We start from the raw sequence: 17,020 nt of genomic DNA on the forward strand, positions 1-17,020 counted from the left end.
AAATCTGGCTCTGAAGAAAGCTATTCTTTGTTTTGGGAAGATCAGATCATTTAGATATCTTGCCGATTCCCACACACCCTGCTTGATTCTGTCCCTACTGTGGAAGGCAACCTATTTAGTTCTTGGAACTCCCATGTCCTTCATTCTATTGATCACTACTTACTTTGCTTGGTTAAAACCTAGGGACATTAAGAATGCCAGTGGGAGTCCATAGGAGCCCAGCTTGTGCTCTATCGCCTGTTTCCAGGGGAAGAGATAGTTATCAGTCTGTCAGGGTTCCAAGTAACACCCCCAACAAAAGAAAAATATTTCATTGCCTTTAATGTATTGAAAATTTTCCACATGTCTCTTGCTAATCTTACGCTATAGTTAGACATATAGTGTTGATGAATTGAATAAAAAGCATTTATTTGCAACTATGGATTTTAGCAAAATAGGTGGAATGTACATTTTGAAAATAAAACATTTTTAAAAATGAACTTGTTTCCAAAAGTGTTAAAGACATTTGAGAATTCAAATTAGTCTCTTGTCATTGTATCTCTGATGAGCTTCACAGTTTGAGTCTGAAAACTTTTGGTAGCCCTTAATTTATTGAATTACAAAATGTTCAGTTTTGGTGTCATATTGTACAAACCATGATTAATGGCTTAATGTATTGAACCTGTTAACTGATATCCGAAACACATGGTAACACCAAATACGCTATTTTAGGATTTGTGAATTCTCCTTGTAAAGCTACAGTGCAACAATTGTTAAAAAAAGCAATTAGCTCTTATTTCCAGTGGAGGCATGGTGAAATAAAGATGGTTCCAATAGAGATTGACCATGGTTATGAACAAAGAATCTTAGACCATGGTCTTCCACAGGTCTAAGCCAGGAAACAAAAGAATCAGCCATCATACAACCGTGGCAGACTTTTAAAAAATACTGAGTTTATGAAACTCTCTAATCATGTTTACAAATTGCTTATTTACTGTCCAAGGCTTTACAAAATGACACAAAACACTAAAAAAAAATACTTCAGGAGATTTTTGAAGAATGGGGAAAACATTAGTAGCCATAATATTCTGATGCAGGACTACTAGAACCAGAAATATTGGATGATAAAATGTGATATATAGAAAAGGTAATTAAAATGGAATTACAATTGGCAAGATGACCCTAATAAAGAATTTCTTTAACTGGATATACAAAATAAAACTGGATAAACTTGAAAATCAAGTGGAAATATAAGTGACAATCCAAGGTAACGGTCTGGATACTGGATTCTGGCTTACTGTTCAGCCCCAAGACCTGTTTCTGGAAGTTCTGTGATTTGCTGCTGCCTCAACCTGATCAGGATGAGAGCCAACCTGGCCATCACCAAAACCTGATTGGGTATGGAGGGAGGAGGAGAAGTCCCTTCTGGGTTTCTAGTGGCCTCCAGCTGCAACTCCAGGACAGGTATGTTTTGTTATTTGTTGTCTCCAGTAGGCACTAGAGGTCTGTAGTGGGAGTTGCTCCCGTAAACTTCCTGCAGTGTTATATGTCTGCTTTTATTCTTGGATTTTGTGTCTGGCTTGTCGAGTTACTCAGGCTGATGGTTCTGGGAGACTTGAGCTTTTACTACTGTAATTAAAATGTACAAAACTATAAACAAACAAAAATATAAATGGTTATTTCTTCTCAGATATGCTTTATGTGAAATTCAGGATCCACCTAAAGAAGTAAGAAACTTCATCAAGGACTTGGCTTTCTTCACAATTTCTTGAGATTTTTTTTTATTTTTAAAAACTTGCCAGTATTTTCAACAAAATTTTGCTGTAGACAAATTTTTCTCTTATAAAAAAAAGTATTCATTTAGAGAATAGTTGCAGTCTTAAACTGATGTAGGAACAACAGGTAGACAATTCCTGTCATTAGATAGCTAAAATAATGGATTGGACTCAAGCAGAATTAAAAGCCCTTGATAAGGCTAGAAAAATAATGACTGAACTATGCTGGAGGCTTCAGTGAGGCCTGAACACATTTGGTGGGGGGGGGTGCACGCATGCATGGGGGGCATTGCATTATTGGTGTGGGCAGGGGGGAACGTGATCCCCCCCTTTTAGCATGTTTTGACAAAAAGGTTAGCCATCACTGTCCTATAACAACATCTTTAACACCATCAAATAATGAATCCTAGGTCATTAGGGGATAGGGGCAGTGGTGCAATTCAGCCCATTCTATCTGGTTCGGGTGAATTGGTGGCAGTGGGATGCTCTACCCACTCGCCCGGACATCATGTCCTGTGTGTGTGTGTTGTTTTTTTTTGAGAATTATTTTTATTGTTTTAGTTAAACAAAAACATACAGAAAAAAGAATAATCTTTCGTTACATCTTGTAGAAAGCATATCGAATGGTTACAAATATATTCAGTGCGTTTCTTCCACAATCCTTACATATGCTTCATTCAAATTGAGTTGTACATTTTAAGTCAAGAAAGGAAAAATTATGTATTTTACTATCCCTGTACCGCAATTCTCATTTAATTACCATTATTTAAACATGTTTTTATCTAGAATCATTTATATTTAAAGACACAACCACCTACTGGCATTCATTTGCAGTTTCCATAGATCTCCAATAACATTACACCTTTATGAAATATTCTAAAACAAATTCTGTTAAGATATCTAAGCATTCCCTCCCCCCATAACACACATGTATGTATCATTAAATATTATCCATTAACATTTCTTTGCTATTATTGTAGTTGACTAATAATTATTTACTGTTTGTCTCTCCTCCACAGACCCACACAATATTATACCTTTATAGCCATCTTTAAAGAATGATTTATTAATAAGATTTATAGATCTTTTCCCTCAAACACCAAATTAGTTAATTACGTGCTAAGAAAATAAACATTAAACATCTAAGACAATCTAAAGATGTTAACATTTCTACTTAACAATCACCAAAAGTATACATCAGCATTTCTATGGCTTGGGTATTTATCCTAACTAAGATTATCATTTCACTATTGGTATCATAGAAAATTATATGTTAACGAATAAACATTCAATGGTAATCTAGAACAGTCTATAAAGTACTAAAATCTCTACTTATTAATCATCATTAATTAACTAGCTTTTTTTTCATCAACTAGCATTATTAACCAGTGTTTTTTCCAGTAACAAAATGGTCTTTTCTCTCTCGCCAGCCATTGTGTTGATTCCCTTTCCAGGATCTTTCCAGGGTTTAAGACTTCTTTCCGCACTTTGTAGCTTTAAAGATCTCTCATGTAGTTTTGTTGCCCTTGAGTTGTTATTAATGTAAGCTTAACTTTGGTTGTCAGGTTTATTTCTGGATAGATTTGTCTTATTAACTCCATCTTTTTCGCTCTTTCTTTTTCTCCTGGATCTTGGAGTTTGGGGTGAAGCACCAAATTATCAAAGTCACTTTTCCAGTTTCCCTTCTTACCACCTTCACTCACATTTGCTCCATTAATAAGCTCATCTAACTTCTTATCTTTGTTTTCTATATTTTCATTTGCTTCTTTAATTTCTGGGGCTGCAACCCCATCTTTTTTTGTGATACCCCATAGTCTGTCCCATTTCTTGTCAAATCTCTCAAGTCCTTCTGAGATGTTTTGAGGTCCAGCCAAGATATTTTGAATTATCAAGTTTTCTTCATCTGAGTATTGATCCATTTTTTAGAGTAAAAAGAAATATAAAGAAAAAGCAATGAAAGGAATTTGGTACTTTCTGCCACTAGCCTGTCAGAAATTTTTGAAGAATATATATATTTTTATTTTAAATCTTAAGCAGATTTTTTTATGGTTTTCAAAGAAGAAGGGTTCTGATCTTTTTCTTTCCTTTTCCAATTCTTGCCAAAATATTTTTCACACACACCATCAGTACACTATTTGTGACCTTGAGTCTTTATCAGGTTTAAAAAACAAGTTCCAAACCCTTTTGTTGCAAAGTCAGTGTAGTCAAATAGGAGTGAACAAAGGATACATTGTTACAACAGCAAAAGAAAAAAAACTTCAGACTTCGCTTCCAAGTGGCAGATTCAACTATTTTTAAAAACCTTTTCCTTAAGTATTTTTAATATGATATTATAGCAGGTAGAAGGAGAAGTTTATTAAAGTAAAAAAAGTTTTAATTTAAGCCAAAAAAGTTAAGGTAGTAAAAAGAAATAGAGGAAAAAAGATCAGTCCCTTCACCTCAAGCAAAGAAACAGGAAACATTGCAATCACTTCAATCCACAAAACATCATTACAGGCAAGAGCAGAAAACTTTCTAAGGCAGTCCAAAGGGGATTAAATATGCTGCTTTGTTCTTAAGAGACTAATTTAGCTTAAGAAAAGAGTTTCTTGGGGCAATCTTCTAAAAGAAAAGGAAAAAAACCCTCACTAGATGGAACACTTTCACTTCTCTTTTTTTTTTCTGGAGCTGTCTCCAACTATGTCAGCCTGGGGGCTGCCTGTTGCTGCTGGTTGGAAGCGCTTCCCTTGGGTCGATCAGGGACTTTGCGATGTCCCTGCGACCAGCAAGGTCTTGTCTTCCCAGTCACCGTCTCTTCGGGACGGTTTAGGTCCTGCCGGACCGTCCAGGGGCAAAAGTGTTATCGGCGGATTCGGACTGTCGAGTCTACACGATGTAGCATTGCGACGTTGGCTCCTCCTCATCATATCCTGGTTTTGATGCTCTGCGCATGCGTGGAAGTGCATAGTCACATTTGCAAACCGGTAGCAAAGATAAATTGATTTTACCCTGGATAGGGGGATAAAAATGCCTAATCCAGCTTAAACGTCTAGTTCATTGTGTGACCATCCATAATACTTTATTAAACTTGTACGCTGGCCAACTCTCAATGACTGGCCGATTCAGATAATTGCCGTCCATTTTGATGAAGTCTCTAAACAACAATCTGCAATTTGTTTCAAATCACTACTCTAGTTAAAGATTTCTTGCCAGCCACTGACATATTTAGTGTTCTTCTAGAAGCATTTATGAAATGGAACATCAGAGTACGGTCAAGGTGTATTTCTTCATTTTTTCAAAATCTGGGAATTCATCTGGAAACAGGAAAAGGTCAACAATCTGCAGTAACAGGATGTATCCATTGAACATTACAAAACACTACTACTCCCACAAGGTCATTCACTGTTATTTTCTCTTCCTGGATACTCTGTTCTACTCATACTTATCTACCTGTTTTGTTTTGCTTTCTCATCACATCCAACGTTTTTTCATATTCAGTGAACAGATTCAGTTCTCTTTTGACTGTTTATGTAGATTCTTAGTCATCCAGGTCGTCATCAGAATGGTGCTTTTTCAAGAGACAACAGGACTTTCTGGTTTTTCTTTGAAGACGTTTGAAGAGTGAAGAAGCTTCTTGAATGAGAAGTGAAACGTCTTCAAAGAAACACCAGAAAGTCCAGTTATCTCTTGAAAAAGCACCTTTGGATTTTCCTTTTCCTTTGACACACATGCTTCTTTTTCCTCTTATGTTTTTTATACTTCAGGCTTGTGCACATTTGTAAGAATGATTGTTTTGATTATATGATTTTTAAAGAATGCTCTCTTGGAATGTAACAAGGCTTTTTTCTTATTAGCTGATCCATGTAGATGATAAAAACTCATTTTTCTTCACATTAGACAGCTCTAACTACAATTTTGAATGTTCAGAGGTATTTATAATTGTAATTGTCCTATATTAAATTAACCCCTGGTTGGATTGGAATTGATATTTATGGGTATGTATCAGTGGTGGGTTCTGGATCCCGTTCCAACATGGGTGTGCGAATGTGTTGTAGCTGCCAGTGACGCTTCTGCAAGCCTCCGTGCCGCTCCAGCTGCTCGGCGGAGCATCGTGCAGGTGCTGTACGCACCATGCGCATGCACGTAAGTGCTGTACATGCCATGCATGGAACTGCTGTATGTGCCATGTGCGGAACTGCTGTATGTGCCATGTGCAGAAGCATTGTACGCATCATGCACATGCGCAGAAGCGCAGAAGGCTCTAAAGGACAGGTAAGGAGCTTGGGCGGGCAGGTGGGCCATCCAGAGCACTGTACTGGAATGGTACCTTGTGCTCCGGACAGGGTCAGGTCCGCCTGTACCGGGGTGTACCGCCTGCAACCCACCACTGGTATGTATGTCAAAACTGACTTAAGATCTATTGCAGGGGTGAAATTCAGCAGGTTCTGACAGGTTCTAGAGAATTGGTAGCAGAAATTTTGAGCAGTTTGGAGAACCAGCAAATACCACCTCTGACTGGCCCCAGAGTGGGGCGGGAATGGACATTTTGCAATATCCTTCTCCCGGGAGTGGGGAGGGAATGGAGATTTTGCAATATCCTTCCCTTGCCACGTCCACAGAACTGGTAATAAAAAAAATTGAATTTCACCACTGATCTATTATCTATTTCTTTTTGTGAAAGAGCTCTACTTCAGGTTTGTAGAAAGCAAGATGAATTTACACATGCACCTGATTATAATCAAAATTCAGGTACTACATGTAGACATGAAGTTAGTAAATTTCTACATTTCCAAGGAAAGGTGCAGGATCACTGATGGTCTTCTAGCAAACCTGATTGCCATAAAGTTGTCATTTGTATGTGTTTTCCACACCCCATGTGTGATTATTTATTTATGGCTTTTCTGGTTTCTGTGAAAGTGATGGCACCTTTGGGAGATTCAGGTGTGGAATAAATGGCAACCTTGAATAACAAGGCATCCTTGAATAACAAGGCAATAACAAGGCATCCCCAGCAATAGCTTCAAAACTATTGGTAACATCATGTAATCTGCCTTTTGATAATGCATAATCACTCAACTATTGTGGAATACAATATGATACATTATTTTAAATAGTTTGCTTACTATCTTTAATATATGTATTAAATCAAAACATGTATTCAATCAACATGTTGCTTTTCCTGATCAAAGTTCATTTATATAAAACTGAAAATGATGAATCTCTACATCTGGATAGGGAGAAGAGAATGCATCTCCCTTTGGTACTATTTAATCCTTTTTATTGTCTACATCTATATTACATATTTATATTTATCTAATATATTTAATATGCTGTTTATCTGAAACTATCAAAATGGTTTACAAAAGATAAACAAAAAATAAAGATAAAATAACATAGGAGTGATAAAATATAAAGATACAATATAAAAATGATTTTAGTTAATACCGTTATGAGATATATTTTAATAACTATTCTTTCCTCCTCCATCACTTTGGATTATTTACTTAACATTTGAAATATTCCAGTACTGAAAAGTTTTTCTAAACATCAGGAACCAGATTAGTTGGAAAAGCTCATGAAAAATTCACGTGAATTGATGGTAAAAGAGTGACCATAGATTTATTAAGGCAAGACATTTTCCTAATGGATATTGTTTCCTCTAATTTCAATTATTGAGAGGTTGTAAATTACTGTGCGGCTCAAAATATTCTCGATCACATAAGAATATTTTTAATCACAGAAATTTACTGGGTGAGTTTGAGATACTGTCTCAGTCCAGCCTATCTCACAGGGTTGTGAGAAAAATAGAAATTGCTACATATGGTGTTTTGAATATCTGAATGGAATGTGGGACAGAAATCCAATCAATAAACAAAAAAATAAATCCCCCTAATACGTCCAGCTCTAATATTACCAACAGAATGGATGAAGGATTACTTATCATCAAAGAAGGAGAGGCATATATGCGTAGTTGTCAAGAGTATATATGTCCTCAATGAGATTTTAGATAAGTGGGACTGAAATTCCTAAAATTCCCAGCAAGCATAATCTTCTAGATATAGAATATAAATGAAATCTCAAACAAAAAAAATTGGGGGAGTGCTGTTACCAGCTGTGTCTATTCTTTTACCCAATGGGACCGTAATATTTTAATATATCTAAGAAGATCTATGGGAACATTTTTTTAATGTTAAGAATGCTAATGTCACATTATGACATTCAAAACTTTTGAATCCAGCTATTTTTTGAAAAGGTACGGTTATATTGGACCTGCGATGTTGGTGAGAGAAATGAATTTCAGATTTAATTCCGAATTAAAAGCATGTGGAATTCTGGGAGTTGAAATCCACACATCTTAAAGTTGCCAAGGTTGAAAAACGCTCTTGTCCAACCAAGTCAAGGCAAACTGCATCTGCGTTTCTGCCGAAGCTTTTACCCTCATCTAAAATAACCCAAAGGCTGGCCTCTCGGGCACGCCAAACGACAGAGATCCTGGAATCAACGCAGCTCTCGAAAGACACCTGCGTCCCCCCGCGTCCCCCCCACGCTGAAACTCTGCCCTTGGGCGGTAGATTGGAGGAGAGGCAGCCGCTTCGCCTATGCGAGGGGAAAGAAGCCATGGCAACCGCCAGCCAATCCCCAAACGCCTCACAATCACATGCTCCTCGCAATGGCGAGAGGCTTCGTTCTTTTCTTTTTGACCTTTCACCCCAAGATGGCGGCGCCCGTGGGTCCGTTGAAGTTTTGGAAACCAGGTAAGCCTTGAATTTCTTGGAAGGGACGGGAATATAAATACCATGGGAGGGAATAAGGAGTGGAAGGGTGAAGGTTGCTTTTGTCTAATTTTGGTGGAAACGGGTTTCAGTCGGCGAATGGACGCCGGCGGGATAGGAGATAGGGAATGCAACGATGCTCTCTTTTGGAGGATGGACGATATATATTTATATATATATAAATATATATATAGATGACCGGTCACAAATTAACAAGGCTAGAAGATTAACCGGTCACAAATTAACAAGGCTAGAAGGCTAGAAGAAAAGTTATTCTGCATCTGCTCAAATCATAATATTTAACCTTTGAACATGCGGTTCAATTGACTTAAGAGGCTTGTGAATTCTGAACTGAGAAAATTGTGCTCTTTATTGGCGGTCGTCCTGCTTCATCTCTCCCCCCCCCCCCCCCCAAATGCCATATAATGCTATGGAGTCGATCTATTTACCTCGTTCAGGTGGCGTTAAATAAATGCGCCGGATTGAGATTAAGCTGCTTGATAATACATAAATTAGCTAAGTGAAGACTCTTTTTCGGTCCTGAGGTTTATCACCAGTCTAATTCTAGTTGTAGAATATTCAAAATTAACACACCCATAAATACAGCCGCCTTAGAGGCAAACCACACAAATATTTACATTTAAAATATATTGAGGGAAGCACACTAGTCTCTTTCATGATTTTTTTAAAAAAGGAAACCTATTTTAATAGGCAATGAATGCTAACTAGTACAATTGCAAAATAAATCTGCTCTTGTTGTGTACAAAGCAGTAATAACTTGAAATGATTTTAAGATAGCTGCCATCTGAACTGAAAGGATATGATTTTAAATTTTAAAAGGGCTTTGGGGAAATGAGGAAAAACTTCCACTCCAATAAAAAGTAGTAAGGTAAAAAATCCTCAGTGGTGGAATTAGATGCTGTTCTTGCTAGCTCATTATATGTAAATGCAATGGCAGTCAAGTGCTGTGATAACAGGATCTTCTGCAGTGCTAAGCAGTTTACATGGTAGGTTTTATCTATTTGCATTTTCTGATTTTTCTGGCGTGAAGGATAATTAGAAGACAGTTTTCCAATGCTGAAACTTAGTTTTATAGAGCTATTAATATTTAAATTACTGCTCACTTTTAGGCATAGAGCTAACCTTAACAGCTGAGGCACAGTGTTTGCAGCTGTAGTTTCCCTTATACAATTATTTGTGTATGTATACAGATCGTTTCTGGTATTTGTTTGCAGTTTCAAAAGAGTATACGGAATTTAAGAGAACTTTGCCTGCACCTTAATGTCACAAAAACTGACATAGTTTTTAATATTAGATAGATAGATAGATAGATAGATAGATAGATAGATAGATAGATAGATATACATACCCTTGTTGAACTATTAGTGCCATTGTGTTCAATGGAACACATTTCTTAATGCCTTTGGGTTTTAAGGAAGATTTATTCTTTGAGTACTTTTCAATGATTTATTAATATAATAGCCACTTCTTTCTGAGATTATTAATATTTTATATTTCAGTGAAAAAAACAATTTGCCCTTGAACTGATCTCTTTTGATTTCTAGAAAAAACAAACACAGTTGTTCTTCTACTGTATATCCAGATTTTAACAGTAGTATTTGTAGCCTTTTTTTACAATTATTTTGAATAGATTCCAAAGTTTGATACATTTTCTTCTGGGGGAAAAACTACAACAATTTGATAATTCTGTATAAGCATACATTGTTCCACATACAACCTAATTTTTCCTCACATTTCCATTAGCCCATTTTATTCTTGCTTCGTTTTAAGTTATTGAAGTGTGGAGGAAAAAAACCCCTGATGGCTGCCAATTTGTAATATGATCTTTGAAGCTAAATATTTTTGAATAATTCTATGAATATTTACTTGCAAGAAAGTTCTATTTAATTTAAGATATATATTTAAAATAACGACTTATCAAATGACTGTTATATACAATTAGTGATCAGTTTTGATGGGCGCTGCTATTTAGTATTATCATGATACTTATATGCACTTTGTTCTTTATATGTAAATAGTAAATCATATACAAAAAAATTAGAATTTTTGAAGTACAAATAAAATAAAGTGAGGATTGTTGAAGAGAAAACACATGACTACACAGTATCTTCTCAATGTATTTAAAGTTAGATTCATTCCAGTTCTTTCAGTTACTTAGTAAATATCATAAACCTAATACCCTAATGTCCACAATAGTTTATTGGTAAAATTATTTAGAGCCAGATCAAACACACAAAGATAATTTATAAATTCTTCCAAGGTAAAACATCCCTTATTTAATTATGTGCTCGTTGAATAAACTCATATACCTGCATCTTTAAAACATACGGAGCAACAGTTAATGTAAACCCTGTAGTGTAGGGTTTAAATAACATATAGAGCAAAACCAACTATTTTTTTGGAATAGTGCAAAGTATAATTGAAGTTCTTTTCTATGCTGCATAGTTTTGAAAACAGCCATGACATGTTAAAGAAACTTTTCCAAATCTTGTTACTTTGAGATGTGTTCAGACTGCAATAATATGGTTTCTGGGCAAGCTATTAGACTGAATTGATAGCAATGCATTGACATTATATAATTAAGAAAGCATTTATGTGGTATAAATTGTAGCTAATGATAAATTTTGGCAAACCTGAATTTATAGCAGCTTTTTGAATTGCAACATGTGAAGATGTGCATATGCATGCTGATGATATTGCTGATAGTATCTTAAAATTGTAATATGCTATTTATGGTACGTGAGCCAATTTGAGGTACAGCCACCAGGCCAGTAACTCAGAGACCAGGAATTCTAGGCCTGCCTTAAGCACCAAAACCAGCTAGATGAGTTTGGATTAGTTATTCTTTCTCAGCTGTAAGAAAAAGGCAAAGGCAAACCACTTCCAAAAATATTGCTAAGGAAAGTACATGGACTTGTTCCTGAATCAGCAGGAGTCAGGGTTGATTTGATGGATCATAAGAATAGCAATTAATTATGTAATCAAGTTGGAATGATTTTTTTTCCTCTTGTAAACCTAAGAGCCCACTGCAGTTTACATATACATTTGATCCTTGACTTACAGCCGTTCATTTAGTGACCATTAAAAGTCATAATGGCACTGAAAAAACAGACATTTTGCACCATCCCCATGATCTTGTGATCAAAATCCCAACTTTTGGCAACGGGTTCACGTTTATGATGGTTGTCCCAGGCTCATATGATCACCTTATTTGATTTTCTGACAAGCAAAGTCAATGGGGAAGCCAGATTCACTTAACAACTATGTTACTGACTTAACAATTGCACTTGATTCATTTAACTGTGTCGAGACAAGTTGTAAAACTGTCTTTACAAAATAATGGATTTCCATTACAAAACATTGTAAAACGGGGCAAAACTCACTTAATTGTCTTGCTTAGCAAGATACATTTTGGCCTCAATTGTGATTGTAAGTCAAAGGCAACCTGTACTCATATTTTTTAACCTATTTGTATCTGTTGTATGATTTAGCACATGCAATTGTCAGTTGCTATGGGTGTACGTAGGTCAATTGTTGTTACAAGTGTTTGAATTCAAACACTGCTGAGTTCAGTGAGACAGGTTGCATAACCCATGTTCATTTCATATAGAAATAAGACCTATAGTAGAAATTTATTTATTTTTATATATTAAAAGTTTTTTTTATTTTTAGACAAACATAGACAAACAAGACATAAAATAAAACAAAACCATTTTCCATTACACACAGTGTGTCGATTGGTTACAAGGTTTTTGTGCATTCTTTCCATAGTCATCACTTGCAATTTATATAAATCACATAATATCGAATTGAACATGTTTGTATACATTATTATCATTATACCTCATTTGTTTGACTATCACTATTATTCCTTCATTTTAAATGAGATATACTAAATGTTTGGTTCATTTATATTATAACAATTCATTACATCATCTTCAATCTATCCAATAATAAATCTTTGCTATATTCAGTATCATTCTATTATTCTTGTATTGATAACATTCTCTAGTATCTTTCATTTCTATGTTTTTTAATCTAACCATTGATAAAATAAATCCCATATCTTATAAAATTGTTTATCTTCTTGTTCTCTAATTTCAAATGTCAATTTACTCATTTCAGCATATTCAATTAGTTTATGAATAACTTCCTCCTGCATTGGTATTTTCTCATTTTTTCCCAACTAGTTGTGGATTTTTTCCAATAGCAATAGCAGTTAGACTTATATACAGCTTCATAGGGCTTTCAGCCCTCTCTAAGCGGTTTACAGAGTCAGCATATTGCCCCCAACAACAATCCGGGTCCTCATTTTACCCACCTTGGAAGGATGGAAGGCTGAGTCAACCCTGAGCCAGTGAGATTTGAACAGCCGAACTGCAGAACTGCAGTCAGCTGAAGTAGCCTGCAGTGCTGCATTTAACCACTGCGCCATTGCGCCAATATTCCTCATTGTAGTCTTGACTTACAATTTATATAGGATCTCATATCATCAATATATGTATGTATGTATGTATGTATGTATGTATGTATGTATGTATGTATAAAGTTATTATCAGTATTAAACATTTATTTGACTATAACTATTATTACTTCTGTTTATGTGAAATATTCTAAATTTAGAATAAAATTATATTATGGCATTTCATTGCATCATTCTAAAACCATCCAGTAATATTACCTCTTTATATTGTATACTACATGCAATTGTTTATCATTGATTACAAAACTTTTGTGCATCCTCCCCATAGTCCTCACTTACAATTTATATAAAATTTCATATTATCAATCTAGTGTGTGTGTGTGTGTGTGTGTGTGTATGTATGTGTGTGTGTGTGTGTGTATATATATATATGCATTATTATCATTGTTAATCATTTATTTGACTATAATTATTATTACTTCAATTTATGCATAATATTCAAAGTTTAACTAAATTTAAATTAGTTTTTATTATAGCATTTCATTACATCATCCTGTATCCTTCCAATAGTAGTACAATCTTATATCTCCTGCCATTTGTAGTATTTGTGTTCTAATTGCTTTCTTAGTAGATCTTATATGGACATATTTTCCATTGCATATCTTGTAAAGACTCGAGATCCCTCGTCTGTTCCTTCCATCAACTTCCCTTTGGTTATTACCGATGCTTCTGCCAAAATTTCTATCATTCTTCTGCCAAATTTTCTCCCCTTTCTTCTATATTCTGGAATCTGAGGTAAAATTCTAATCTGTCAATCTCCCATTCCAATATTCCACTCTTTTCTTTTCCATCCATGCTCAATCTGCTGTCAATATCACCAATTTTATTATCTTTTTCTTCAATTTTTTGAAATCTGTTCTCATATTTCATCATCATTTGATAAGTATTCTCAATTTTTTCATCTATTTTTTCTGTTCTTTTTTCAATATTTTCCATTCTCTTTTCAATGCTTTCTGTTCTTACTTGTATTTTTTAATTTCTTGCATAATCATCTGTAATGTCACTTCCTTTTCTTTTCCATGCTGCAACATTCCTCCAGATAGTCAACACTGCCACTATATAGAATAACACTTTTTTATTAAGTTCCAAACAAATTCACTGCAATCTTCCCTCTTTCAAGTCAAGGCTTTCTTTTCATTCCAGTCCAGCTACTGATAGTACCCCAGAGGAGCATTGTATAAACAATCTGTGCTCCTGCTGCTATAATTTTCAATAAACAAACTCAAAGAACTTGAAATGTAGATCAAATGTTCAAAGAAAGAAAAGAAAAACAATGTTTCCAAGCCTCTAAGTGGCAGTGTTACGTCTTTTCTTCTACTTTTACTCCCCTCTTTATATTCCAGGCTTAAGGAGAAAAAGAAAAGTCCTTAAAAAGAAAATGCGATAGAGCATTGAAAAAGAAAAATAAAGTCTTAATCGATAGGTATGAAAAAAAAGGAAAAATAGAAGGAGAAAAAAACCCAGTCCGGTTTAAAAAGTAAGAAGCGTTTGTAAAAATGCCATCAAAAAAGGTTAAAAAGAAAAAAAAATAACACACTAAATTTGACTCAGGCTTAACCTCTTAACCTCTTCTGTCTTCAATTTTAACTTTACTTTTGATCTTTTGGGGTGTTCCCTTCTCTAATAATAAAATTTATCTCACCAATTCGGCATACTTTCTCTCCTGCTTTGCTTCCATTCTTGAGCTGTCCCAACTTTCAGCAGCTTCAATGGCTGCTTCTCTGTGGCTGGAAAAAAGGGCTTCTCCTGGATCTACCGGGGACTTTGCGATGTCCCTGGGATCGGCAGGATGTGCCCTTCTCTATCACTGTCTCTATGGGACAGTTTAGGTCCAAATGGACCATCCAGTGGCAGAGATATCGATGGTGATCCTGGAGCTCCAAGATCGTACGTCGTATCTTCACGACGTCAGCACCGCCTTCCTTCAGTAGAAATTTATTTTAAATAAATACTCATGTAATTACTGCTAATAGATCTATATTCAATACAATTAATATACAGTAAAAAGATTCATATTCAGAAATCACAATTAAAATCAACAAATTTGTTTATGTAGGTGTATCTAAAACACAAAGGGGACAAGGTGGCTTAGTGGCTAAGATGCTGAGCTTGTCGATCAGAAAGGAACGACTAGCACATATGTGCAAGGGAAACCTTTCCTTATCTAAAAAACTGCAATTAAGGAATACAGTTACAATAATATAAAATAGCAATATCCAGTAAGATTATGCAGTTTTGAAAAAAGATGCCTTACATGCAGAAAAAAGTGCATATGTGCACAATCACTTTTCTCAAAGCATGCAGAGACAATCAGGATGACCTTCCAAAGCAGCTGCATAAGCCTTGAAAATGACATGGCTAATTCAGCAGACCAGAAAGTAGATTTATATGTTTTCTTGGAAAATACAATTCTATTTTTTTTTTGTTTTAGTTGCTACTAATTACCTCTGTAGAAAATAGTCATACATTAAATAACCTGTGCCTCTTAATTGCAGCTACAGGTAGTCCTTCTCACTGTTGTAAAATGTAAAGCATTGCACACTGCATGGAAACTCACACCCATAGTCATGACTCATTGCCATGTGCCCCGTGATCATATGATTTCCATTTGTAATCTTCTCTGCTGGCTTCCCCAGAAAGTCAATGCTGAACTCAGTTCTGAAGATTTCAGTTCTGTTCCTACAATCAACCAAAAGACCTCTATGCAAACAGGGGAGCTAATTTTTTTTGGTGGGTTGCATGAGCAATTGAGAATGAAAGGACTGTCTGCCAGGAGGATTTCAAATTCATGCAAAGCTGAAATCCTTTAGCAGGCATCTTTTTCATTTTGTCCACTTAACAACCTGGGAAATTGTTAATGACAGCAACCAAGAGTGCCATTGAGTGAGGTTGTTGAGTGAAACAATCATGTGAGCATCTTGCTTAATGACCAATTTTTTCAACCACAAGAGTCTTGTCCCAATTGTGGTTGTTAATTGAGGACTGTTTGTATACATAATCATGTTTTGTGGATTGATGTGAAATTATTGGTTGCTTGAGCTATGAAGTTAAAACAGCAGGACATCTGTCTGTCTCAATCAATCAAATTTTTATAGCTGCTCATATCTCCCAAAGCAGGAGCATTGCAATAAATAATTAAATAAAATTAAAATATAAAAAGTTGCAGTAATAAAAAGCATAAAAATAAAACTAACACTGGGTAAGGGAGGATAAAAATGGTTCCCTCAGCAATGGGGCCATCAGAATAGATCTTCAGTCTCCTGGTAGCCCCAGATCTGGAAACATAATCAGGTATTGAAGGAGCTTAATCAAAAGTCCAAAAGGGCCATTTTGATTTTAGGGGAAAGAATGTTCCTTAAGGTGGATGCTACAGCAGAGGAAGGCCCAACTCCTGGGACCCATCACACATTGATCTCTAGCTGATGGTACCCGTAGCATGTCTTGTCTGTGATAGGGCGATTAATATAACTGGGCAGAGACAGCTTGTCAGATAACCCAGTCCCATGCCATGAATAGCTTTAAAGGTTAAAACCAGCACCAGTACCTTAAATTGGACCCAGAAACAAACTAGCAACCAAAACCACCTGTGAAACAGAAGTGTAACATGTGCTGCCCTAGAAGCATAAGTAACTGCCAGTGCCAGTGCTTTCTGTACCATCTGAAGTTTCCGGTAGTGCAACCTCATCCAACATGAAAGACTCGTGGAATCAGTGGGTCCCCAGAATGAAAATCGTTCAGTCTTGCCAGGGTTCAGCTGAACCTTGTTGTTCCCCATCCAAACTCTCCCAACCTTCAGGAACTGGGATGAGATATTTATCAGGGAGAGAAATATATAATTGAGTATCGTCAGTGATGATACCTCACTTCATGCAATGGATGAGCTCAGCCAGTGACCTCATGTAGATTCGGGAAAGGAGAAGAGAAAGCACCAAGCCCTGTGACATTCCACATTGTAGGGGGCAGTGGTGAGATCTCTCCTTCCCAATCATGATCAACTTGAAATGACCTTG

General features: G+C 35.8%; 1 protein-coding gene across 2 annotated transcripts in view; it reads left to right on the plus strand.

Moving 5' to 3' along the window:
• Positions 1-8,420: 8,420 nt before the first annotated feature.
• Positions 8,421-17,020, plus strand: part of DHX35 (DEAH-box helicase 35) — a 39,836-nt gene continuing 31,236 nt past the window's right edge. For both annotated transcript variants that reach the window (XM_032218334.1, XM_032218335.1), the window contains exon 1: positions 8,421-8,488. In XM_032218334.1, coding sequence (XP_032074225.1) covers positions 8,449-8,488 — 40 coding nt within the window. In that variant the 5' untranslated portion in view covers positions 8,421-8,448. The remainder of the gene's footprint in view (positions 8,489-17,020) is intronic.

This window comes from Thamnophis elegans, chromosome 5, assembly GCF_009769535.1.
Source record: "Thamnophis elegans isolate rThaEle1 chromosome 5, rThaEle1.pri, whole genome shotgun sequence".
Taxonomy (NCBI): domain Eukaryota; kingdom Metazoa; phylum Chordata; class Lepidosauria; order Squamata; family Colubridae; genus Thamnophis; species Thamnophis elegans.